The 26,554-nt window shown below is 47.7% G+C and overlaps 1 protein-coding gene across 4 annotated transcripts in view; it reads right to left on the bottom strand.

Annotated features, from left to right (window-relative positions):
• The window catches only part of OGT (O-linked N-acetylglucosamine (GlcNAc) transferase), a 668,897-nt gene that overhangs the window by 238,772 nt on the left and 403,571 nt on the right, over positions 1-26,554 (bottom strand). For all 4 annotated transcript variants that reach the window (XM_085608464.1, XM_085608465.1, XM_085608463.1 and 1 more), the window contains exon 14: positions 3,936-4,025. In XM_085608464.1, coding sequence (XP_085464590.1) covers positions 3,936-4,025 — 90 coding nt within the window. The remainder of the gene's footprint in view (positions 1-3,935; positions 4,026-26,554) is intronic.

The following is a 26,554-nucleotide window of genomic DNA, read 5'->3' as shown; positions in this document are numbered from 1 at the left end:
GGGTACTGGGCTTTAATGTAAGCTGGGTCAGTAGGGGCAGCTTTATATTTTTTCTCGATCGTGGGGTCAACTCTAGCCCTAACAGGATCTTTAAAGATTTCAGGTGCATGCTTAATAACCCCTTTAAGCATAGGTAGTATTGAGGTGGACCTTTGATTGGTGTCAAACGTATCCATTAGGAAATCCTGCTCTATGGGATCTGTATGCAAGTCAACCCCGTGATAATGGCCAGCTCTGTGGACGAGCTGATTTAAGATGCATCGCCGCTTACCCGAGAAGTCACAGGTTACTCATGAACCTAGTGGCGTCATACCTGTTTAACTCAGTCCACCATAGACAACTCTGATCCTATGGGACTCCTACATAATTCTCCGAGCCGCGCAGGCCCACAACTGTAATTTCCAGCAGGAAGGACTCTTGCTGATGCTGGTGCTGTCTTTCAAAATTTTAGAATGTGATATACAGTTTATCTTGTGAACCGTTGATCTATTGACAATCCTAAATCGATTAAATCACATTCATTTACTGTATGATATTTTATGGTGTTGTCATATTTCTTTTTCATTTGACCATGTATTGTCTGTTGATACATTGTGAATAATTGCCACTGTGACTATCCACGGTGTCATTGTCTACTGGTGTATGAGATGGTGTAGGGGGAACGGTGTGGTGGGGGAGGTGGAGTTGGAGAAGGGACTCGTAGAGGAGATGTGGCAAAGCTCCTCTTTTTAGATGGTGGAGCCGGTGCAGGCGCATCTAGTGGTCTTTTCCTGGAACTAAGAGTCAATTGACCATTATCTAGGATCCCTTATTAGAGTCTTTTGAGCAGGCTCTTCTGCTGGAGGTTGGTCTTTCGGTGTCAAGCGTTTTGGTTCCGTAGGCTTCTTCGGCACCGACTCTGTAGTGGTCCTGTGTTTTGGTTTGGAGCTGTGCGTTTTTACAGTCTGTGGCACTTGTTTTTTCGGTTCCGAAGCCTTCCTTGGCTCCGAATCCGAACCTTTCGGGAATGGTTTTTTTGTTGGTCTCCGAACGTCGTTTCGGTGTTGAGGAATCTGTGCTTGTGGGCTTTGGTGCCGTGTGCTTGGATGTGGAAGCAGCTGTCGGCATGGAGGAGGAGGGCGGTTTCTTTTTTGGTGCCGGTGATTGTGTTTCGGTATCGACGGCAGGCTGACTCGAGCCCGAGCTGCCTGAAGGCTTAGTAGGCTTCTTTGAAGGGCCCGAGGCATGGGAAGCAGTCTCTTGGTGTGCACCTGGGCGCGAAGGTGTGATCGAAGTCTTTTGATGGTGTAGGGAGGGGGTCGGGGTCGACATTCTTACGACCCTCTGCGCCGGAGTGATCTCTTCAACATCAGAATCATCGGCTTCTGAGGCGATGACTAGGCTTTCTTCGACCCGCTCTCTCTCTGGAACGTCGCCTCCCTCTTGGAAGATGTAGTCGACGAACGAGCCATGGTTCTTAAAGCGTGTCTGTCTCGAATGGTCTTCTTGGAGCGGAAAGAGGCACAAGCTGGACAGTCTCTGGCCTCATGCTCTGGTGAAAGGCAGAGGATGCACACCTCATGCAGATCAGTGTGGGGAAACTTCGACCCACATTGAGAACACTTTTTGAACGGCGTCCTTTCCATGAGCCAGAAACCAAGGCCCAGGTAGGGCCCGAAGGCCTTCACCGACTATCAGAATCGAGGACTTCGATTTGGAGAGATGCAAGACGATTAGGGTTCGCGATCAAGACAATACCGTCGAAAGGGTGAAGGATTGCACGTTGAAAGTGTAATCGGTAACGGTTCCGAACTGGAGCGCAACAAACACATCCGGGCCCGATGGCAGAAAAAAAACAATCTGAGGATGGAGCCGATGCCCATGCGCACTATAGTCCAACAGAGGAGTCACCTATCCCGTGTTTTACAAAGACTTTTCAAAGGCAAAAACAAGTGCAAACATCCGGGTCCAACACCAGATGGCAATCTATGCTAAGTGTGTGATCTGCAGCTCATATGCCTCGAACACTCAGTTTCCGACAGATGCCCTTTTTCCATATGGCTACGGCAGGTGATTCATTATCTCTCCTATATCCTCCAAATGAGGCAAGGCAATTTAGTAATGTGTTGAGTTAGCTACTCTCCCCTGGATTGATGCACGCCTTTCTACTTCCCGTCCCATGAGGTTCATCCTCTTGCTCACCTTGTCAGGAGGAGGTCCTGAGCTGCTTGGGACGCTGGCTCTCTTCCTGGCAGTAAAGGTTATTACAGAGTCTGTTGGGATGGTCACCTTTATGTAATTAGGGTATTTGAAGAAGGTTTGTATTTCTTCTCCGCCCTGGGTGCCACCGTCCCACATACAGCTGGTTCGGTGAAGACCGCATTTCCCATGGTCCAAGACACTTGGGAGCACTGGCAAGAATTGGCTCCTTGACGGAGTGGGTGAAAGTTTAACAAGAAGCAGGATTGTGGCTTTTCCTCTTCCAGTTGAACCCAATATTTGTCAGCTGTTTTTTTTTGGATAAATTGGTTATATATGCTAATGTGATCAGATGGTGATGTTCTTGAAGGGAGGGTGTCTATGAGTGCTTCTGGTTCTTTCCAGTTAACTTCCTGGTACTCTACAGCTTCAGAGTACTGCTGTACTTGTTCCACCCCTTCTTTGAAGGTTTCCTCTACAGCTCTTCTTGAGGCTCTGGCATCCGAGGAGGCTCAAAATCCTTGGTAGTCTTCTGTTTGCTTTGTAGAATTCGAGTAGCTTGGTATAAGATATTTAGGACTAAGTATTTTTTCCTCTGTAAAATATTCAACCTCAAGCCTTCTCTTTCTCTCTGCTTCAGGGTGTTTGCTGTCGAGCACTTCACATGGTTGTTTCGCCGATGACTCCGTCCCCGATATTGTGCTCGTCAAGCTGCGTTCTGATTTCCACATCTCCTGCTAAGAAGTAGAGGCATTCAGTCCTCAAACGTCCTTGCACGTCTTGGGGGTCTGTGCTGCTGCAGTGTCCTTGTCGAAGGATCCGAGGGATCTCTTTCTTTTGACTCGCTTGCAGTCGCCACGGGGTTCAATGCAGACAGTCTTTGCCTGTTTTTAGGGTGTCGGCCACTGGCTTTAAGGACACTGTCCCTTACCTCAGTTTGATGTCTTCTTGGACTTCATTTCAGTGTCTACGACATCCTCTTCTGGTCCCTTGGTATTGGTCTCATTGCTAGACAGGCCCAAATCTCGCAGGTATAGTGTATGTTGTCCATGCATGGTATGGTGAGCTACTGTGTCATTATCTTACCCTCAGGGTCTTCAGCACAATAAATACACAGACATTACAATCTTCACCGCAATAGTCCACCAGAAGGCAGACATTGCAAATTGGCTGTTGGACCATGGTCCTTTGTTGCGAACTTGTGATGGCAGTCCTTGCAGAACTGGAATGGTGTTCTCTCCATCACCGAGTACAGCCCCCAACCACAACGTGCAATTTCCATGTTCTTCGTTGAAAATACCTTGGTCTGCTCCCAGACCTTGCTTCGCTGACTACTACTCCGAGTAGGTTTCAGTCCTCGATTACTTTATTCTTCCCGTCAATGGATATACTCCTGCATATAGCCAGACCCAACAGCGGAAAGAAATCTGCCGATGGTAACCAAAGGTGGGAGCTTCCAGAGGAAGAACAATGACTTCACAAGATGTACCAAACAGAGGTACGTCAACAACAATAACAAACAAATAGAAGGACAAACATTTTTAGAGACACTTCTAGACCTTACCACTAGATGGCGGAATAATGCACAGCATGTGAATCCAGAAAAGATTCACGCTGCAAAACCCAGTATCCCAACATCTACAACTGACTGTAGTACACAATTCTTCACAACTGTACTCCACAAACTATGTTGCATCACTCCTCAACAACACTGCTTATTTACAGAACGATAACTAAAGAAATGTGGAGAACCTCACCTGCGATAGGTCAGTGAAATGGTTGGCTTCAGCCATGACCTTCACTCGAAAATTGGTACCATCATCAGGACTGAGGGCATAACAGAACACCTACAGTTAAACAAAACAAATACAATATAAATTGGATCTGGTTACAGTACAGAATTACAAATTGAGTAAAAGAAAATGCAGAGAGCCAGAAGTGCACTCCTAAATCATTTTGCCCGTTCAGTGCAGAGTTGAACTAAATATGAAAGACAGAATTTCCCAGCATTATGAAAAACATTACCTACTCATCAATATGGTTCTTCATCAAAGGTAACTTTCACAGAATAGAATACTTCAATTAAGCTCAGTCGGGCTGGCTTCGAAGCAGTACCTGTCTCACTGGTGGTTCCACTTTGGATTCAAGGCATGAGTTGTTCTCGTCGTTGCCACTACATAAATATCCCCCAAGGATATTCAGGCAAGAAGAGCAGTTGTAGGAGAAGAGAGATCATATCTAACAGAGATCATATCATTAGAACATACAGTAGGAAGCTGGCTCTGTATATACTATACCAAAGTGAGGTATAGTGTGCACAGAGTCCAGTGGATCCCCAAAGGTAGGCATAGGTAAAGTTGGATAGCACCTCACTCTATATGTGGTAGTGTGGTCAAGCAGTAAGGCAGTATCAGAGGACAGTGTTAAGCATTTGTTGTACACACTCCAGACCAAATGTTTTTGTATAAAAATATTCTTTTAGTTACTTTATTTTGAAGTTCAGTCCTTGAGTCATTTGCTGACAGTGTGTACATAAAATGCTTAACAAGGTCCTCTGATACTGCCTTACTGCTCGACCAAGCTACCACGATTAGAGAGTAAGGTTGTATCTAACTTTAACCTCTGCCTACCTTTGGGGACTCTTGGACGCTATACACACCATACCTCATTTTGGTGCAGTGTATATAGAGCCAGTTTCTTACAGGGACGTCTTGAATCACCAGAATACTGAGAAACATACACAAATAGCGAGTAAGATGCTATCAAACTTTACCTCTGTGAGAAAGTGCCCTCTTTCTGCATGGTTGTTGTGAGAAAGTGCCCTCTTTCTGCATAGTTGCTATGAGAAAGTGCCAACTTTCTTGCATGGTATGCCCCCACTTTTTGCTGAATGTCCTGCCAATCAGGTGCCCAGGGCCTATGTTCCTTCCCTAAAACCCAAATTGGCAAACCAAGGCCACATGTCAGCCCCTGGTAAATGATACCCTAGGTACCCAGGGCCTTGTGACCAGGGAAGGCCTCTAAGGGCTGCAGCATTTATTGTGCCACCCTTAGAGGCCCTGTACACTAACAAACACACTGCCCTTGCAGCCCGAGTGTCTGGGTACAGAACAAAACAGTCGACATAGCACACATCCCTGTGTGCCATGCCCACAACATACACTGCCCTGGAATACATCAGCCACCCCTCAAGCTGGGTGCCCTATGCCAGTGGTGGGGGCACAGGAGCAGGAGCCCAGGTCCATTCCTGGCCACTGTAAGCGCAGTGCTGCCATTTAAGAGTATATGGTGCTGGGAGATCGTCAACACGAACTCCACAGCACCATGATGGCTTCACTGAAGACTGAGGAGTTTTGTATCAAACTCCTCAGCACATTAAACCCGCACTGATGCCAGTGCAGGATTTAATGTACAATGCACGACAGAGGGCATCTTAGAGATGCCCCCAGAACCTAACCCACAATCCACGTCTGGTCTGAGGGGCTGCCACACAGCAGACATGTTGCTGGACCCCTGGGTAGAGAGCCATCCGCTCTCCTGGGTCTGCAACAATGCACATTCTGGGCGAGGTGCTAGGTCTCCTCCCCCAGGATGGGCAGGGGAAGCTTCAAAGGCATGCCGTCTTTGTGAGCTTCTCCAGGCCACTTGCTGTACCCAGCAACTGGCCCCTACCGGTTCTCAACCCCCAATCTGGCAGGAAGACTGGCCGTAAACCCCAAGGAAGGACAGGGGGTGTGCCAGCCTTTGCCAACCCCACCCCTCAGGTGGGGGAGGCAAGGTGAGGCACGTCCCTGGGCTCTCGCCATCTTGAAGATGGGGAGCCCTGCCCAATCAGGACTAGGCCACTGCCCCCTTCCACAGGAGAGTGGCAGGATAGGGGGTGTAACCACCCCAGGGCAGGGACCCAGTGGTCCCTGCCCTTTACCTACCTGTAACGCCCCCTAAATTTAGTATTTAGGGGCACCCTAAACGTTCCTTACTTGGATTCGAGATTCCGAAACAGCAAAGAAGATAAAGAAGAGAAGACCTGCTGTGCAGCTGCCAAGAGGAAGACACCAACTGCTTTAGCCCCAGCCCTACCGGCCTGTCGACCCTTGAACCTGCTCCTGCTAAATCCTGGCACCTCCTCTGTGGCCAGCAACCTCACAAACCCTGGAGGACCTGGCTACCTTGTGACTGAGCATCTGGGACTCCCACGAACAGTGGCTCTGCTCAAAGCAAGTTACTAACCCCTGGCATCAGCCAGGAACCGTGAAACCTGCACACAGTGTTCTCGAGCACAGGCTTGGCGGGGGCAGAGACCCTGAGGATGTCCCCCCGGCGACTGTGACCCCGAATCCGGCACCAAAGGACCCACCTCGATACTCCCGACGACGCCTGCAGCCTCAGAACCAGGGACTCCCCCCCCCCCCCCCCCCCCCCCCACCGCGATCAACAGAGGGTAAGATTTCCCGACAGCAAAAGGCACGCCTGCACCCGGCGGCCCCCTGTGCCAGACTCCTGGGTACCTACCTGTCCTTCAACTACCCAACTTACCTCTCGAAGTGGTGGTCACACCTGAAGAATCTTCGTCCCGAGCTTGCAGCCTTTGTTAGTCCTTGAGCTTTTCCATTGCCATCCATTGAGCACCCGAAGGCTCAAAAGCACCCTGCACCCAGTCGCCCGAGTGGACCTTGCAGTGTAAGAAATGTGTTACTTACCTGTAACTGCAGTTATCCAGTATTGGTATCTTTCATAGATTCACATGCCTGAATCATTCCCCGTCGTCGGGATGGGAGTCCCCGGTACATAAGAAAAGTAATGTCTCACTAGACATATAGAGAGATAGGCCAAAGGCCTCACATTAGTAACATATCCAGGTCCTTTTGTAATGAGGTCCAAACTCTATAGAACAACCAATCAGCTATCACCACCCTCTGGAACCTTCTTGGAAGGAGCTCTAGTCCCTCAGATTTTCGTAAGCACAGTGCTAAGTAGATGTATCACAGAGCCAGGTGAGCCCTTCCAGAGGAGGTGGGTGGGTTGCATGTGAATCTATGAAAGGTACCAATACTGGATAACTGCAGTTACAGATAAGTAACGCATTTCTTATCCAGTATTAGGGTATCTTTCATAGATTCACATGCCTGAATCAGAATAGCAAGCAATGATAGGCACATTTCGGATGGAAAAGAATGCACAAATTCATCAGATAATAACATATCAATGAGAAAGCAGAGAAGTAACAAAGTGCAATCAAAAGAAAACAGTAGAAAACACAATGGAGACATGTGCATGTATAGGAAAGGATGGTGGGATGAAAAGAAGGCTCACCTCTATCGAAATAGACTACGTAACACCGCCTGTCCCACTGCAGCATCCTTCAAGAGTCCCGTATCCAAGCAGTAATGCTTTGTAAATGTATGCGGCGTCTATGTTGCCGTTCTGCAAAGGTCTGTGATAGACACACCTGCAAAGAGTGCCATGGAGGTAGAAATCGCCCTAGTGGAATGGGCATGAACTGTCGAGTGCAAGGGATGGTCTGCTTGCTGGTGACGGAAAGTAATAGCGGCAGAGATCCACTGAGAAATACTCTTGTTTAGGGAGTGGAAAACCTTTTCGAGGTAGACTGTAAGCCACAAAGAGTTGGTTGGATTTGCGGAACGTCTTTGTCCTATCAAGGTAGAATTTAAGGCAGCGTTTAAGATCCAGTGAATGTAGAGCCCTTTCTGCCGCAGTTTGAGGATTCGGAAAAAAGGTTCGTAAGACTATAGGCTCATTGAGGTGAAAGTGACGGGACCTTGGGAACAAACTTGGGATTAGTTCGAAGTATAACCCTATCATGTTTGAATTGAAGAAAAGGGTCTTGAATTGAGAATGCATGAAGTTCGCTTACTCGCCTTGCAGACGTAAGGGCTAGAAGCAGTGCTGTTTTCCAAGAGAGAAACTTGAGGTTGGCTCTGTGCATCGGCTCAAAAGGGTGTTTCATAAGTTGAGCAAGAACGATGTTGAGTTGCCAAGTTGGAGGTGGAGACTTAACTAAACAGACCTTTGAGAAATTGTTTAATCAGTCTATGTGACCAAAGAGAAGGACCCGTAGAAGACCTTCTGAAAGAGGATATCGCTGCCAGGTGAACCTTAATAGAGGCGTGAGCCAGACCTGAAGTCGCCAGATGGAGAAGATAAGGCAATATTTGTTCTGGAGAAGAAGTGAAAGGGAGTATATTCGCAGACTTACACCAGATGCAGAATCTTTTCCATTTCAAGGAATATATTGTGTGTACGGTCGGCTCGAGCCCAAGCCAGAACCGCCCTGCAGTCTGGAGGAATGTCTAGGCCATGGAACTCTCAGAACTCAGAAGCCAAGCTGATGATTTGAGAGATGCTGGATCCGGATGTCAGACTTGTTCCCTGTCCATTGTGAGGCGAGTGGGAAAAGGTTTCAACGGAATTGGCGGTTCCAGGGAGAGAAGATTGAGCTCCGTGAACCAATGCTGGCGAGGCCACGCTGGAGCGATCCGGATTAGCGTGCAGGGTTCTGCCTTCAACTTCCTGAGGACCCTAGGAATCAGGGGGAATCGGTGGAAAAGCGTAAGCAATGACGTTGAACCATGCTATCGAAAATGCATTCCCTAGAGATCCCCGTTGGGGATCCGAGCTTGCGAAGTTATGGCATTTGGCATTGTGCTGGGTGGCAAATAGGTCCAAGAGAGGTGTGCCCCATTGAGAGAATATGCCTTTGAGAATCTGCTGGTTCAATTCCCATTCGTGACATGTTTGTTGCCTGCTTAGTGAATCGGCCAGCACATTGTCTATTCCTGGAACATACTCCCGCTGTGAGAGAAAAGTGTTGAAGTAACCAGTTCCAGATCTTTTGAGATTCACGAAGAGTGGCATTGAACGAGAACACCCCTGCTTGTTCAGGTAGTGCACTGTTATAGTATTGTCCATCTGGACAAGCACCAGAGAACCTTTGATCCTGGGAAAGAACGCCAGGAGGGCCAGATAAACAGCCCGTAGCTGGAGGAGGTTTATGTGAAGTTTCCGTTCGGAAGGAAACCACTTTCCGCTGATCCGAAGTTCCTGGAGGAATGTTCCCCAACCCTCTAGGGACGCATCCGTTGTGATCATTTGTAGAGAGGCTTGAAGCAAGAAAGGCAGGCCTTGAGAAAGATTCCGTGGACGAGTCCACCACTGCGGAGCAGTGACCATCTGAGGGGTCACCTGAACGACATCGAAGGATCCTTCGGCTTGAATACACTGATTGGATAGTGACTCCTGGAGATGGCGCATGTGGAGGCGACAGTAGGGAACCAGTAGAATACAGGATGACATCCCAAGAAGAGATTTGAACAGGCGCACTGTGAGAAACTTCCTGGGTTTTATGCGGCTCACCAAGTGAAGTTAGCACTGTCGCTCTGGTGACGGGAAAGCTTTCCTCTGGTATGTATGGAGAATAGCACCCAGAAAAGTTATCCGTTGAGATGGTTGCAGGGCGGATTTGTCTGGATTGAGAGTGAGTACCAAGCGACTGAAAAGCTGCAGACAGGTGTTGGAAGATCTGCTTGCGCCGTCCAGAGAAGGTGCCTTGACGAGGCCAGTCATCGAGATGGGGGAAAAACTTGGTGACGTTGCTGCCTGAGGTATGCAGCCACTGGAGAAAGGCACTTCGTGAAGATGCGAGGGGCTGACTCGAGTCTGAAGGGCAGGACACGGAATTGGTAATGTCTGCCTGCCACAGTGAACCTCAAATTTTGTGATTCCTGTGGCTAGGTATATGGAAGTAGGCATCTTGAAGATCCAAAGATACCATGAAGTCGTTTGCATTAAGAAGTTGGAGCACTTCTTGAATGGTAACCATGCGAAATGATGGTTTCTTTAAGAATTTGTTGAGACTTCTCAAATCTAGAATCGGCCTCCATTTCTTGTCCTTTTTGCGCACCAAGAAGGAACGCGTTACTTACCTGTAACTGCGGTTATCCAGTATTGGTATCTTTCATAGATTCACATGCCTGAATCATTCCCCGTCGTCGGGATGGGAGTCACCGGTAAATAACAAAGCAATATCTAGAAGACATATAGAGTAACAGGCCCCAAAGGGCCCTAGCTTAGAAAGCTATCCACGTCCTTATGTAAAAAGGACCAAAGTTTGGCCAGTAGCCAATCAGCTAGCACCACCCTCTAGAACCAGATTTTAGTAAGCACAGTGCTAAGTAGTTGTATCACTGATAGATCCAAGAGAGCCCTTCCAGGGGAGGTGGGTGGGTTGCATGTGAATCTATGAAAGATACCAATACTGGATAACCGCAGTTACAGGTAAGTAACGCGTTCCTTATCCAGTATTAGGGTATCTTTCATAGATTCACATGCCTGAATCAGAATAGTAAGCAATACAAAGCACATTTCGGCAGGCACAGAAAATATACAGTCACTAGATAATAACATATCCATGTGAAAGATAAAGTATCAAAGAATCATAAACCAGGTAATGCCAACATAACAGTGTGAAATGTGCGTAAAGAGACCAGGATGGTGGGATGAAAAAGGAAAGGGCTCACCTCTATTGAAATAGATGACGGAGTACAGCTTGCCCCACTGCAGCATCCTTCATGATCTCCGTGTCCAGGCAGTAATGCCTGGTGAATGTATGCGGCGTCTTCCATGTGGCCGCTCTACAAATATCCACCATGGACACTCCTGCAAACAGTGCCATGGAAGTAGACATCGCCCTTGTAGAATGGGCACGAACTGCTGATTGCAGTGGACGTTCTGCCTGTTGGTGACAGAAGGTTATGGCTGAAGAGATCCATCGGGAAATGCTCTGCTTGGTGAGCGGTAGTCCTTTTCTAGGCCTACTGTATGCCACAAAAAGTTGATTAGACTTCCGAAATGTTTTAGTCCTTTCAATGTAAAACTTGAGGCAGCGCTTAATATCTAATGAATGAAGAGCCGTTTCTGCCCCTGTGTGTGGATTCGGGAAGAATGAACGTAGTATGATAGGTTCATTGAGGTGGAACTGGGTCGGAACCTTAGGGATAAACTTCGGATTCGTCCGAAGAATGACCCTGTCGCTTTTGAACTGAATGAAAGGGTCCTCGATTGAGAACGCCTGTAGTTCTCCAACCCGTCTTGCCGAGGTAAGGGCCAGCAGGAGTGCAAGCTTCCAGGAGACATACTTAATATCTGCTCTGTGGATTGGCTCAAACGGGTGTTTCATCAGCTGAGCCAAAACCGTGTTAAGATGCCAAGCCGGTGGTACAGGCTTCACTGGAGGAAAAGTTCGAAACAGCCCTTTAAGAAATTGTTTGATAAGTCTGAGACCACAAAGATGGACCTGTAGAGGACCTCCGAAAGCGGGATATCGCCGCTAGGTGTACTTTGATGGAGGCATGAGCTAGACCGGATTTTGCGAGATGCAGGAGATATGGTAAAATCTGCTCCGGGATTGAAGAAAGAGGGTGCAACCCGTTTGTCTTGCACCATATGCAGAATCGTTTCCACTTCAGTGAATATGTCTTGTTGGTGCTATCCGCTCGAGCTAGGATTTGTCTGCAATCCGGAGGAATGTCTAAGCCCTGGAATTCTCTGTACTCAGGAGCCATGCCGATAACTTGAGACGCTGGATCCGGATGCTGAACCTGTTGATTGTGCAGCATTAGCAGAGATGGAAATGGGTGCAGTTTGACTGGAGGTTCCAGGGAGAGGATGTGAAGCTCCGTGAACCAGTGCTGACGTGGCCAAGCTGGGGCTATCAATATCAGAGTGCAGGGCTCCGCTTTCATCTTCCGTTACACCCTGGGAATTAGGGGAAACGGCGGAACGGCGTACGCAAAGACGTTGCACCATGCTATCGAAAAGGCATTCCCCAGAGACCCTTGTTGGGGATGCCAGCTTGCAAAGTGTTGGCATTTGGCGTTGATCTTGGTGGCGAATAGGTCCAGAGAAGGGGTGCCCCATTGATCGAAGATGCTGTTGAGGACTTGTTGGTCCAGTTCCCACTCGTGGCAAGTTGACTGCCGTCTGCTGAGGGAATCTGCCAACATGAGAGATGTGAGTGAGTAGCCAACTCCAAATTTTTTGTGATTCTCGAGAGAGTGTCAGCGAGCGTGTTCCTCCCTGCTTGTTCAAATAGTGCATTGTCGTTGTGTTGTCTGTTCTGACAAGCACCATGGAGTTCTTGATTCTTGGGAGGAAAGCCACCAGAGCCAGGTAGACGGCGCGCAGCTCCAGGAGGTTGATATGGAGTGCCCTCTCTGTAGGGGACCATTTCCCGCTGATCTGAAGCTCCTGAAGGAAGGCTCCCCAGCCCTCCAGGGAAGCATCCGTGGTGATTATGTGGGGTGCTGCAGGAAGCAAGAAAGGCAAGCCTTTTGAAAGGTTCTGGGGAGACACCCACCATCGTAAGGCCTTCCTGATCACAAGTGTGACTTGGATGATGTCGTCGAAGGATCCTGTACACTGTACCCATTGATCCGACAGTTCTTCTTGAAGGGGTCGCATATGGAGACGACAATGCGGGACCAAGAGAATGCAAGAAGACATCATCCCGAGAAGGGATTTGAAGAGACGCACTGACAGCGTCCTTTCGGACATTATCCTGAGAGCTAAAGCCTGCAGCTTGTCCTTCCGTTCCTTCGATGGAAAAGCTTTCCGCAGTACAGTGTCCAGAGTAGCGCCCAGAAAGTTCATGCGCTGAGACGGCTGAAGGACGGACTTCTCTCGTTTGAGCGTTAGGCCTAGTGAATCGAAGAGCGTTAGACAGGCGTTTGAAGACCTGGACGCGCCCTGAAGAGATGGAGACTTGACTAGCCAGTCGTCTAGATAGGGAAAGACCTGATGATGGTGATGGCGTAGGTAGGCCGCCACTGGAGCTAGACATTTGGTAAAAATGCGGGGTGCCGATTTGAGGCCAAACGGCAGAACCCGGAACTGGTAATGTCTGCCAGCCACCACGAAACGAATTTCTTGTGGTTGCGATGTATTGGAATATGGAAATAGGCGTCTTGCAGGTCTAACGACACCATATAGTCGTTCGCATTGAGCAGATGTAATACCTCCTGAATGGTGACCATACGAAACGATTGTTTTAGATAGTTGTTCAGATTCCGTAAGTCCAATATCGGCCTCCATTTCTTCTCCTTTTTCCTGATAAGGAAGAAGAAAACTAGTTACTTACCTGTAACTACAGTTATCCAGTATTGGTATCTTTCATAGATTCACATGCCTGAATCATTCCCCGTCACCGAGGCGGGAGTCCCACGGTAAATACAAAAGTAGTGGCAAGAGTAAATAATAGTAGTAGGCTAAAAGAAAAAGCCTAAGGCCCAAGTCTTAGTAGCCTATCTACATCATTATAGTAAAAAGAACCAAAGATTGGTCCCAGCCAATCAGCTGCCAGCACCCTCCAGAACCTTCCCAGCAGAGGCAGTTCTCCTCAGATTTTCCTAGCACAAGTGAGAAGTAAGAACTGACTAGCCGGGGAGGAGGGTGGGTGCATGTGAATCTATGAAAGATACCAATACTGGATAACTGTAGTTACAGGTAAGTAACTAGTTTTCTTATCCAGTATTGGGGTATCTTTCATAGATTCACATGCCTGAATCAGAGTAGTAAGCAGTATAACCATATACTGTTGTTTGCGGATGGTGGGAGACACTGGTTCATAAACTCCCAAATAGCATCCTCAGTGCTTGAAAAAACACATCTTTCTTTCTCTCTTTTTTTAAAAGAGTAGTCTTAAAGGAAACCAAGCTATATCCAAGTATTAGCTACTATATATATATATATATATACAAATATTTAAAATCTTGCAGATATATAAATCTGTACATTTGCATGAATATTAAAGAATCGAATAATACATAAAAGGGCAAAGTATCTGAGTCTGGTCTTAATGAAAGAGATGGCATAGAACAGTTTGTCCAACCGCTGCATCATCTTGATGCGAAAATTGAAGACAGTGTTGCTTTGTCGACGTGTGGACACTTTTACATGTCGCAGCACGACATATTTTCCGGAGTTACTCCAGCAAACAAACTGTCGACATCGATACTGTTCTTGTTGCATGAGCTTTGACTTTCCTCTGCAAAGGTCTGTTAGCCTTGTCATGGCAGAAATGAATAGAAGATGCCAGCCATCTGGCTATTGTTCCGCTTTGTTACAGCATCTCCAAGAGTTGCTTGACCATTCGCCACAAACAGCTGGTTGGATCGTCTGATATCCTTAGTTTTCTGTAGGTAGAGTTTAAAACAGTGTGTAACATCCAGCAAGTGTAATGTTCTTTCAGCTGGAGTGGATGGATCCGGAAAGAATGTTTTTAATCTTACCGGTTTGTTCAAGTGAAATTTTATGGTACCTTAGGAAAGAACCTGGGATTTGTTTGAAGGGTTACATAGTCCCGAGCAAGATGTAAAAGGGGGTTCATTTATAGTGAAAGCTTGGATTTCACTAACCCTTCTTGCCGAGGTAAGAGCCCGTAAATGGGCAACCTTCCAAGTGAGGAATTTGAGATCAGCTTTATGGATAGGCTCAAATGGACGCCTCATTAACTGCACTAGCACAGTGTTGAGTTCCCACTCTGGAGGGGTGCTCGCACTGGAGAGAAGGCTCGGAAGATTCCTTTCATAAACTGTTTGATAAGTAAAGGCGAGCAGAGATGAGGGAATTTTGAGCATTTCATGAATCTAGAAAGTGCAGCAAGATGTACTTTGACCGGTGAAAAAGTAAGCCCAGACTTGGCTAGAGAAAGCAGATAATGGAGAACTTGTTCTGCAGTAGCTTGAATTGAGTGAATATTATTTGCCTCACACCAACAGCAAAATCGGTTCCATTTGAAGCGATACGTTTTTTAATTGTGCTTTGGGCACGAGATTTGGCCAATATTTCACGACAGTCTTGTGAAATGTTGAGGTCCTTGAACTCTAAGAAATCAGGAGCCATGCATGCAAGTGCAGTGACTGTGGGTCCGGATGAACCACTTGGCCTCCGACCCTTGACAACATCATAGGCGTCAGCAGTAGGCAAATGGGTTTACCTTGAGACAATAGTAGAAGTTCCTGGAAGCAATGTTGTCTTGGCCAATGGGGTGCAATCAGAATTAGACGGCAACCTTCCAGCTTCATCTTGCGGAGCACCTTCGGAATCAATGGTATTGGGGAAAAGCGTACACACCAATCCCTGATCCCTGTTGAGGGAACCTGCTGGTATCATATTGACATTCTTTGTTCTCTCTTGTTGTGAATAGGTCCAGGGCTGGCTTACCCCAAGCTTGGAACACTGTGTTTACCTGTTCCTTTTCCACTCCTAACCGTCCGACTGAGACGTGCTCAGCGTGTCCGTCAGGGTATTGAGGAGACCCCTGATGTGTTTGGCTCTCAGGGCATCTCATGGAAAGTGACCTATTCCCACAATTCCTAAGCTTCTTGCGAGAGCATAGCTGATTTTTATCCTCCTTGTTTGTTGATATAATACATGCTGATGGTATTGCCAGTCCGGACTAGCACCGACGAACCCTTAATGCTCGGGAGGAATGCTTGGAGAAAACAGCAAAACAGTGCGACGCTCAGCCTGTTGATCTGCTGTTGTTTTTATCTTTGAGATCAAATCCTGCAGATGACCTCCCCATCCTTCCATGGAGGTATCGGTCGTTAAAACGAAATCTGGAATGGTCTGTAGGAACGTGAGACCCTGGGTTAGATTCTCTGTCTGCGACCACCAATGTAGAGAATTTATCATGTGCGGCGTGACCTTGATGGTATCGTCAAACAAATCCATGGCTTGTTGCCATTGAAGTTGCGGTTCCTCCTGAAGAGGTCGCATTTTGAGCCGTACCAAGGTTATGAGATGTATCGTTGAAGAGCACATCCTCAGGAGCGAAGCGAACATTCGGACTGAAACTGGCCTTTTCTTTTTTTTTTGGTTTTTTTCAAATTAACCTTGCCAATTTTTGAAGATGCAGTTGGCGACCAAGTGACAAGAATGCGTTGCATTGGACCGTGTGTAACCTTGCTCCGAGAAAAAACATGACTTGGAGGACGTAACTGATTTGCTGTTGTTGAGAAAGAGCCTCAGAGAAGAGAAGAGATGGATACATTCTGCTGTGGCAATCTTGGTTTCATGTTCTGAAGGACCTTTGAGCAGCCAATCGTCTAGATAAGGGAACACTTGCATTCCTCGAGATCGCAATGCTGCTGCCTCTGGTGCCAAGCACTTCGTGAAGGTTCTTGGTGCCAATTTCAGCCCAAACAGGAGCCCTTTGAACTGATAATGGGCGCAAGGCACTTGAAAGCGAAGATATTTGTGATGTTTGGGGTGGGTAGGTATGTGGAAATACGCATTTTCCATATCCAGAGAAGCCATAAAATCCCCTTTGTTTAAACAACTCAAAATCTCATGACGACGAGGGGGACCCCTGGGCAGAGTAATAGGTGGCTGTTTGATGAATTCCAGGGTGTGGCCATTGGTTACTAGGTCTAGAACCCATTGGTCTGATGTAATTTCCTGCCACTTGTGAACAAAGCTGATATCTTCTGGCCCATGGGTCAAGAAGGGTAAAATGGTTGGTGCCCTATGGAGATCACTGCTTCCTGTTAGCGTCTTGGCCTTGATACTGCGATCTCTTTTGACCACCCTGACGGGAGAAACTAGCCGTAGACTATTGACGGTATGATGTCTGGCTGTAAGGCTGTACTGAGATTGATACTGCCTATTCTGCTGGTTTTGGTATCCTCCTCTTGACGAATAAACCACGTTCTCTCGCTCCTCCAAAAGATCTGCACCCGTATTAAAGGGTGCCTAATGATCCTGCAGTATCCATGTTAATTTTTATAGCTAAGAGGGTTTCAGCAATATGTTCACCAAACCAAAATCCTCTTCATCATGGGCCATGTCTAGAATCTTTGATTGCCCCTCAGGTTTGAAAGTAGTGGCTTTAAGCCATCCCTGGTGTCCAAACACTGCAGCCCCTGCTAGCTGACGGAAGTTGGTGATCACTATGTCCAAGGCGCATCTATAGTTTCCGATGCGGCACGTTCTCCTTCCAACAGAATCTTTCTTGCTTTCTGCCTTCGGTCCTCAGGAATGAGGTCAATGAGACTCGCCATGTCTGACCACATTAGACAGTCATAACAGCCGATTATGGCAAGAGGATTGGCAGCTCTAATAGAGGCCGCTGCCATGGTAGAGAATTTTTTGCCTATAAGGTCCAGACGACGTCCTTCCTTGTGTGGTGATAGGCGTTGCGGGATTTTAGATCACTGTTGGGCGGCCTGTAAAATTATTGAAGCTGGCCGAGGGTGACCCATTAGACAGTATGGGCTTTTAGCAGGTGCACAGTATTTCTTTTCTATGCGCGGAAACACTGCTGGAATAGAAGTAGTCTAGTATAGGTACCACATTCGAGATCTTCCTGGACTCTTCTTTGAAATCATAAAGGAAACATTCTGTCTGTTCGACTAACTGGCAGTAGAAGTCTAGTTCTTGCCCGCTGTATTAAATTATGTACAGGATGCAGTCATAAATGAGGCCATCGTAGACGATCTCATCGTAGACTTTGCTGTCGTAGACATGGGTATGTAGGCGAGGTTATTGCAGACGAGGCCGTCGTCATAGATGACCGTCCTGAACAACCATCATAGATGAGGCTGTCGTAGACGACCGTCATAGACAATGCCATCATAGATGAGGCAATCATAGGTGAAGCCATCCGTAGATGAGGCCATCCGTAGATGAGGCCATCCGTAGATGAGGCCATCCGTAGATGAGGCCATTCGTAGATGAGGCCATTCGTAGATGAGGCCATTCGTAGATGAGGCCATTCGTAGATGAGGCCATTCGTAGATGAGGCCATTCGTAGATGAGGCCATTCGTAGATGAGGCCATTTGTAGATGAGGCCATTTGTAGATGATGCCATCCATACATGATGAGGCTGTCGTAGACAATGGTCATAGACAATACCATCATAGATGAGGTAATCATAGGTGAGGCCATCCGTAAATGAGGCAGTCCTAGATGAGGCAATCGTATGATGAGTTTTTCTTCAAGATGAGGCTGTCCTGGGCAATCTCATTGTAGAGGAGGCCTTCGTGGGTGAGACCATCATAGATGAGGCCATCGTCGACGACCGTCGTAGATGAGGCCGTCGTCGACGACCGTCGTAGATGAGGCGGTCGTCGACGACTGTCGTAGATGAGGCCATCGTCGACGACTGACGTAGATGAGGCCATCGTCGACGGCCATCGTAGATGAGACAGTCGTCGACGACGACCGTCGTAGATGAGGCCATCGTAGACGACTGTCGTAGATGAGGCCGTCGTAGACGACCGTCGTAGATGAGGCCGTCGTAGACGACCGTCGTAGATGAGGCCGTCGTAGACGACCGTCGTAGATGAGGCCGTCGTAGACGACCGTCGTAGACGAGGCCGTCGTAGACGACCCTCGTAGATGAAGCCGTCGTAGACGACCGTCGTAGATGAGGCCGTCGTAGACAACCGTAGTAGATGAGGCAGTCGTAGATGACCATCGTAGACGACCATCATAGGAGGCCCATCATAGACGAGGCCATCGTAGATGAGGTCAATATTGGTGAGGCAGTAATATTAGACATGGAGTTTTGTATTAGACTCCTTAATGTCAGGTTAAACAGATTTCCCTGATGTAGGGATGAAAAGGGAGTTGTAAGATCAGCCTCTGAGGAAGTTTTTCCCACTTGCCTCTCTCTGTGAGAAGTGCCTATCAAGACTCAAGGTAGGTCTTTATGGCTTTTTTGCGCGCCCTCTGGAGGCTCCTGGCGCGACTTCTCCCTTTGACCTCTCCTATGAAGTGAAGGAATCCTCGTTCTTATCAGAAGTGACAGATGAAAGTCTCTGTAGTCCCAATAATAGCCTCATCTCTCAGAACGTGAGAGTTATTGAGGAAAGGTTAGACATATTTCGTAGTCTATTACCTTGTTTCCTGCCACTCTGCCATATTACTGCCTTAATAGGATCAGAGAAATGAAGTATGATCTTGGATGATCCAAAAAGTAGTAATAGCTGAAGAAACTGAGCAGAGCTCAGGGAGACTCCCTTCACACACGACGTGCGGTGAAAATCTGAGGAGAACTGCCTCTGCTGGGAAGGTTCTGGAGGGTGCTGGCAGCTGATTGGCTGGGACCAATCTTTGGTTCTTTTTACTATAATGATGTAGATAGGCTACTAAGACTTGGGCCTTAGGCTTTTTCTTTTAGCCTACTACTATTATTTACTCTTGGCACTACTTTTGTATTTACCGTGGGACTCCCGCCTCGGCGACGGGGAATGATTCAGGCATGTGAATCTATGAAAGATACCCCAATACTGGATAAGCGGGAGTAGAACCCTTTTCCCCGTTGATTTGTGGGAACTCGCTCTATAGCTCCTTTTTGGAGCATAGTCTTCACCTCCAAGAGTAACAGACGTAGGTTTTTGTGAAGTGTTGGGCGGGGAGGGGTGGGAGGAGGGATTTGTATAAACTCCAGGGAATGGCCGAATTGTACTAATTGTAGGACCCAACGGTCCGTAGTTATTCTTCGCCAATTTTGGAGAAAGTGGGAAATTTTGCCGCCAATCTTGGAGGGTGGCGAGAAGGTGGAGGCCGGCCGTAGTTGTAAGTCATTGGCGTCTGGAGGTTCCCTTTTGCCGTCCACCTTTACAACGAAAGGAGGACTTTGTGTATGTGGATTGTTGCGCTGTTGATATTGCGGCCGGTGTTGCTGGGAGGAGGAGAATGAAGAACGTTGGTGGAATTCTCCCCTACCAGAGGATTGACCTCTTCCCCCGGGGCCCCGAAAGGAAGGGTTCCGGAATTGCAAAGCACCCAACGCTCTGGCAGTATCCGTGTCTTTTTTAATCCCCTGTAACGCCTCAATGTGGGTGCCAAAAAGAAGTTGGCCATCGTAAGGCATGTCCAACACCTTAGTCTGAACCTCCGGTCTGAAGGAGGTTGCCTTGAGCCAAGCCTGGCGTCGGAGAACTGCTGCGCCCGCTAATTGCCGGAAGCCAGTAGAAGCAATATCCATTGCACAGTCAATTATTTCCGAGGCCGATCTTTCTCCCTCAAGCAAGATCTTTTTTGCATCTTCTTTGGACTCCTCTGGCAGATCTGCCATGTATGGTGCAATGTCCGCCCACATTTGGCGATTATAACGCCCCAAAAGAGCCAGGGCGTTAGAGGCCCTCACCGTCAAGGCCGACATGGAGGAGAACCGTTTGCCAATGGTGTCTAAGCGCCTGCCCTCCTTATCCGGTGGAGCTGTCAATAGAGCAGCCGGGTTGCTTGACGACCTCTGTGCGGCCTGCGTAATGACCGAATCCGGCTTCGGGTGGCCCGTGAGACAAACCGGAGCTGTGTCCGGCGCTTTATATTTCTTATCCAGGCGTGGTAACACTGGGGGGACAGAGGAAGGATGTTGCATAATTTTAACTCCCTGTTCCCAAATGTAGTCTATCATTGGTATTGCTCGTACGGACTTCTTAAAGGGTTCCTTAAAGTCATAAAGGAAGCAGTCTTGCTGATGCGAGGGCATCGGAATTTGAAAGCGCTGGGCCGCTCTCTCTCTAATGTTATGGAAGCCGCCAATATCTTCTGGAGGCGAGTCGGCCGTGGTGGGAGCAGGAGAAGTCGGACAGGGAAGGATATAATCATTTTTGACCACAAGAAGCTGCTCCTAGTGTGATGTGACCTTACTACAGTTGTGAGTTAAGTGTGGACATCTCACAAAAAGTAACGGACTGGCCTCACACACCACCTGGTGTCATGCTTCATCATCGGCCAGTCCTCGCCCTCCAAAACCTTCGTTTGATGGAGGGCGGGCATACACCTGGAGACAGGGATGCACTTCTAAACTAAAGAGTGGGGGCCCATGGGGTAGAACGTGAAGTTAAAAATCATTATAGTTACTAAAAAATATTTTTAATGTGATCAGTAACTATATGATGCTAAAAACAAATAGCGGCAGATGGGGTATTTTAGGTGTCCCCTAGCCGTCTAGTGTTAGGTCGACATGTTTCTGCCTTCTTGGCCCGAGCGGGTCCAGGGCATTCATCAGGACCTAGGTTTACAAGAAGAGGGCTCCGTTCTTACCAACTCGTGGCAAGAGAATACCACTGCGCAGGTGTGGCGAAGGCCACACTCCACTACCTAGATGGCTTCCAACTGTAAAGCCTATAGAAAAAAATCAAAACAAACAAATGTATCTGTATACACAACTGTAGAAGAAAGGTCAAAGGTGAAAACATAAGCATCAAGATAAACGCATGCGTAATAATCTTAAAGTGAGTGACTAATCACGTGACATGTGCCACTCTACGTGAGTACACAAACATGTTTGAGAGTCAAAAGTGCTCTCATGAGGCTTACCCTAGTAAGAAAGACTACTTGCCACATGGGGGGATAAAGGAGGAGACACTCCTGTTCAGTCTACAGGGAGAGAAGAAGGATAAAGTCATAGTCAGCAAACTGAAAATGCCCAGAACGTGGACCCTTGCAAAACCTGGAATCAGGATGGAACCACAATCATTCCACAATAAACCCACAAAGGGGTTAAAACAGCGCGAAACCACCATTCATACTCTTACTATCTGAGGCAGGGTGTCCCGTGTTCAGCCTACGGTGTTGCTCCTCGTCCGCCCGAATTTGGGAGTGAGACCGCAAGGCGAGTTTAAATAGCGTGCTTAATGGAAAAATAGGAAACAGCCTGGAGTGATCACGGCTGTGCGGCAGTTCCTGGTGCGGTGCATCCGGGGTCCGGAATAATCGTAGTGGCGGCGCATGCAGTGCAGTGCCTGGTTGTGTAATGGCCGATTGTGCGGGCCTATAGGAGCGTCCAGGCTGAGTCTTGTGCCCAAATAAGGAACGAGTCAGGGGATCCGCCCAGGGGAGGCGGTCCCGTGTGGGCGTGCGCGTCCGAGGTTGTCCGGGGAACGCGATGCACGCGTTCGGCGTGAAACCCGAGGAAGAAAGCAACACGTGCTAAGGTGCCCCGGGGGGGGGGGGGGTTGGGTTGGGTTTGTGTTGTGAAAGTTCAGAGGCACGTGTGCGCGTCCCAAGTCGGAAGGGGCATGAAAGGGGAGATATTATCGCCGTATGCCGCTAGGACCCTGATAGTAGGTGAGAGGTCATTCATGCAGCGTTCGATTAGTGCGTTGATTAAGAGAATTCGTGAGGGGGTGTGGCGGTTGCTGATGGCAACAGAAAAAGTAAACACCATGCCCTCTGCGCTGCTCTCTGTATATAATGGAAAGTATCCCAGTGTAAATGGAGGGTCAGTCAGCTCCAGACAAGGCCAGGGTCTCACTCAAAAAATGTATGAGAAGTACAGTGTGTTGCCCAAGTACTCCTGTCACTATGATCATTTGCTGGAGATCCCTGCGATGAAGGTAACAAAAACCAAAAGGTGGGCAGGTAGAGGGACAGGAGGTGTTAATGGTGTGTGAGGGCAACTGCCACATGATGGAAGGGATGCCCAGGTGTTCGTAGGTAGGTGGAGAGGTCATCTAGTCAGATGGAGCCATGGTATATCGTCGTTAAGTCCCTTTTCGTGGGACCGCAGGCGGAACACCCAGCGTTGTTCTCTGATGTGGAGAGCTCTTGAGAGATCAGCCTTGGTTTTATTCATGACCTCTAGGACTGTCCATCGCAGATCAGTGTCTTTGTGGTTCTTCTCCAAGAAATGGCGTGTGAGCTTAGTATTTGTTTTCTTGCATCTTATGGTGCTGCAATGTTCATTGATACGTACCCTGACCTTTCTGGTTGTCATGCCAACGTACTGGAGTTGGCAGGGGCATTTTAGTAGGTAAACCACATTCTCAGTATTGCAGTTGCTAAACTTGCGGAGTTGCCATGGTCTATCTGTGCCAATGTCGACTTCTTTGGTGTTAGAAGTGAGTTTGCATGAAATACAACCCCCGCACGTGAAGTGTCCCACTACTCGTGGTTGATCCCAAAGCCTCTGTTGTTCCGTGCCCTCTGCGGTTGGCATAGTGGCATGAACGAGTTGATCTCGCAGATTTTTGTTCCGTTTGAAGGCAAAAAGAGGAGGATCCCACTGCTTTCCTGCACTATTAAGAATATTCCATCTTTTCTTAATTATTTTTTGTACGGCATTAGAGGCAGGGGTAAATGTTGTAACACATACTGTTCTTTTGGTGTTCTCCTTTGTTACATCCTCCAAAAGTGCTTCTCTAGGGTTGTTCCTAGCTCGTTTCCTGGCCTTGCGTATCATTTTTTGGGGGTAATGGCGGGCAGCAAGTTTTTCTTCAAGGTGGGATGCCTGTTCCTCAAAGGTAGGGGTATCTGAGCAATTTCTCCTAACCCGAAGGAACTGTCCAACTGGGAGATTCTGTCGGAGGGCCTTGGGGTGGTAGCTTTCGTACAGTAGAAGGCTATTCCTATCCGTGGGCTTATTGTGCACTTTTGTTGAGAAACCATCATTGTCCATAGTGATGTCCAGGTCGAGGAAGATAGCGTGGTCCTTACTGATAGTGTGGGTGAACCTGAGGTGTACGTCTTTACTGTTTACCCACTGGACAAAGTTCATCGCTTCTTCCTCTGATCCATTCCATATTATCAGCACATCATCTATGTAGCGCTTCCAAAGTCTGAGGTTCTGTAGGAATGGATTATGTGGGTTGTATATGAAGTCGTCTTCAAACTGTTGTACGTACAGACAAGCCATACTAGGGGCAAAAATGCTCCCCATTGAAGTCCCAGAGATCTGGTGGTAGATAACTTTCTCGAATTCGAAGAAGTTTTCCATTAACGCTAGTTCCGCACATTCCATCACGAACTGCTGTGGTGTTAAGAAATCCCACTCCCTATTTACGATGATGTTCTCCACCACTTCCAATGTGCGCCTCTGTGGTATGCTCGTGTAGAGAGCTTCTATGTCCATGGTTATTAGCCAGTCGTTGGTCGAATCTACCGTGAGGTCTCTGAGGAGGCACAGGACGTCCTTCGTATCTCTGAGGTAGGATGCAGATTTTTGGACGATAGGACGAAGGAACCAGTCACAGAATTGTGACAGTGGTTCTAATACTGACCCTATCCCGGATACAATTGGTCTCCCAGGAGGAGGCGTCCTGTTTTTGTGGATTTTCGGGAGTGTGTAAAATTTAGGCATTCTTGGTTCTTCATTCACGAGGAAGTCTGCCTCTTGTTTGGTTATCCAATCATTGCCGAGTGCTTCTGTGACCATGATCTTAATCTTGGTCGTCAAAGGACCAGTAGGGTCAGTCCTGTGTATGGTGTAGCTGTTTGAGTCAGAGAGAAGTCTCAAGCATTCTTCTCTGTACATATCACTATCCATGACCACAATGGCGCCCCCTTTGTCAGCTGGTTTTATTGTTAGGTTTTTATTATTGCTCAGTTTCGCGAGGGCCGTGCGCTCCTTTCCCGTAAGGTTATCAAACCCACGAGTATTCTGGAAGTCAATCTTCTCAATATCTTTAGTACGGCCTGATATTGAGAAGATTGACTTCCAGAATACTCGTGGGTTTGATAACCTTACGGGAAAGGAGCGCACGGCCCTCGCGAAACTGAGCAATAATAAAAACCTAACAATAAAACCAGCTGACAAAGGGGGCGCCATTGTGGTCATGGATAGTGATATGTACAGAGAAGAATGCTTGAGACTTCTCTCTGACTCAAACAGCTACACCATACACAGGACTGACCCTACTGGTCCTTTGACGACCAAGATTAAGATCATGGTCACAGAAGCACTCGGCAGTGATTGGATAACCAAACAAGAGGCAGACTTCCTCGTGAATGAAGAACCAAGAATGCCTAAATTTTACACACTCCCGAAAATCCACAAAAACAGGACGCCTCCTCCTGGGAGACCAATTGTATCCGGGATAGGGTCAGTATTAGAACCACTGTCACAATTCTGTGACTGGTTCCTTCGTCCTATCGTCCAAAAATCTGCATCCTACCTCAGAGATACGAAGGACGTCCTGTGCCTCCTCAGAGACCTCACGGTAGATTCGACCAACGACTGGCTAATAACCATGGACATAGAAGCTCTCTACACGAGCATACCACAGAGGCGCACATTGGAAGTGGTGGAGAACATCATCGTAAATAGGGAGTGGGATTTCTTAACACCACAGCAGTTCGTGATGGAATGTGCGGAACTAGCGTTAATGGAAAACTTCTTCGAATTCGAGAAAGTTATCTACCACCAGATCTCTGGGACTTCAATGGGGAGCATTTTTGCCCCTAGTATGGCTTGTCTGTACGTACAACAGTTTGAAGACGACTTCATATACAACCCACATAATCCATTCCTACAGAACCTCAGACTTTGGAAGCGCTACATAGATGATGTGCTGATAATATGGAATGGATCAGAGGAAGAAGCGATGAACTTTGTCCAGTGGGTAAACAGTAAAGACGTACACCTCAGGTTCACCCACACTATCAGTAAGGACCACGCTATCTTCCTCGACCTGGACATCACTATGGACAATGATGGTTTCTCAACAAAAGTGCACAATAAGCCCACGGATAGGAATAGCCTTCTACTGTACGAAAGCTACCACCCCAAGGCCCTCCGACAGAATCTCCCAGTTGGACAGTTCCTTCGGGTTAGGAGAAATTGCTCAGATACCCCTACCTTTGAGGAACAGGCATCCCACCTTGAAGAAAAACTTGCTGCCCGCCATTACCCCCAAAAAATGATACGCAAGGCCAGGAAACGAGCTAGGAACAACCCTAGAGAAGCACTTTTGGAGGATGTAACAAAGGAGAACACCAAAAGAACAGTATGTGTTACAACATTTACCCCTGCCTCTAATGCCGTACAAAAAATAATTAAGAAAAGATGGAATATTCTTAATAGTGCAGGAAAGCAGTGGGATCCTCCTCTTTTTGCCTTCAAACGGAACAAAAATCTGCGAGATCAACTCGTTCATGCCACTATGCCAACCGCAGAGGGCACGGAACAACAGAGGCTTTGGGATCAACCACGAGTAGTGGGACACTTCACGTGCGGGGGTTGTATTTCATGCAAACTCACTTCTAACACCAAAGAAGTCGACATTGGCACAGATAGACCATGGCAACTCCGCAAGTTTAGCAACTGCAATACTGAGAATGTGGTTTACCTACTAAAATGCCCCTGCCAACTCCAGTACGTTGGCATGACAACCAGAAAGGTCAGGGTACGTATCAATGAACATTGCAGCACCATAAGATGCAAGAAAACAAATACTAAGCTCACACGCCATTTCTTGGAGAAGAACCACAAAGACACTGATCTGCGATGGACAGTCCTAGAGGTCATGAATAAAACCAAGGCTGATCTCTCAAGAGCTCTCCACATCAGAGAACAACGCTGGGTGTTCCGCCTGCGGTCCCACGAAAAGGGACTTAACGACG

The sequence above is a fragment of the Triturus cristatus genome, chromosome 5_2 (genome assembly GCF_964204655.1).
Source record: "Triturus cristatus chromosome 5_2, aTriCri1.1, whole genome shotgun sequence".
Taxonomy (NCBI): Eukaryota; Metazoa; Chordata; class Amphibia; order Caudata; family Salamandridae; genus Triturus; species Triturus cristatus.
This window is presented reverse-complemented; position numbering and strand designations above follow the sequence as displayed.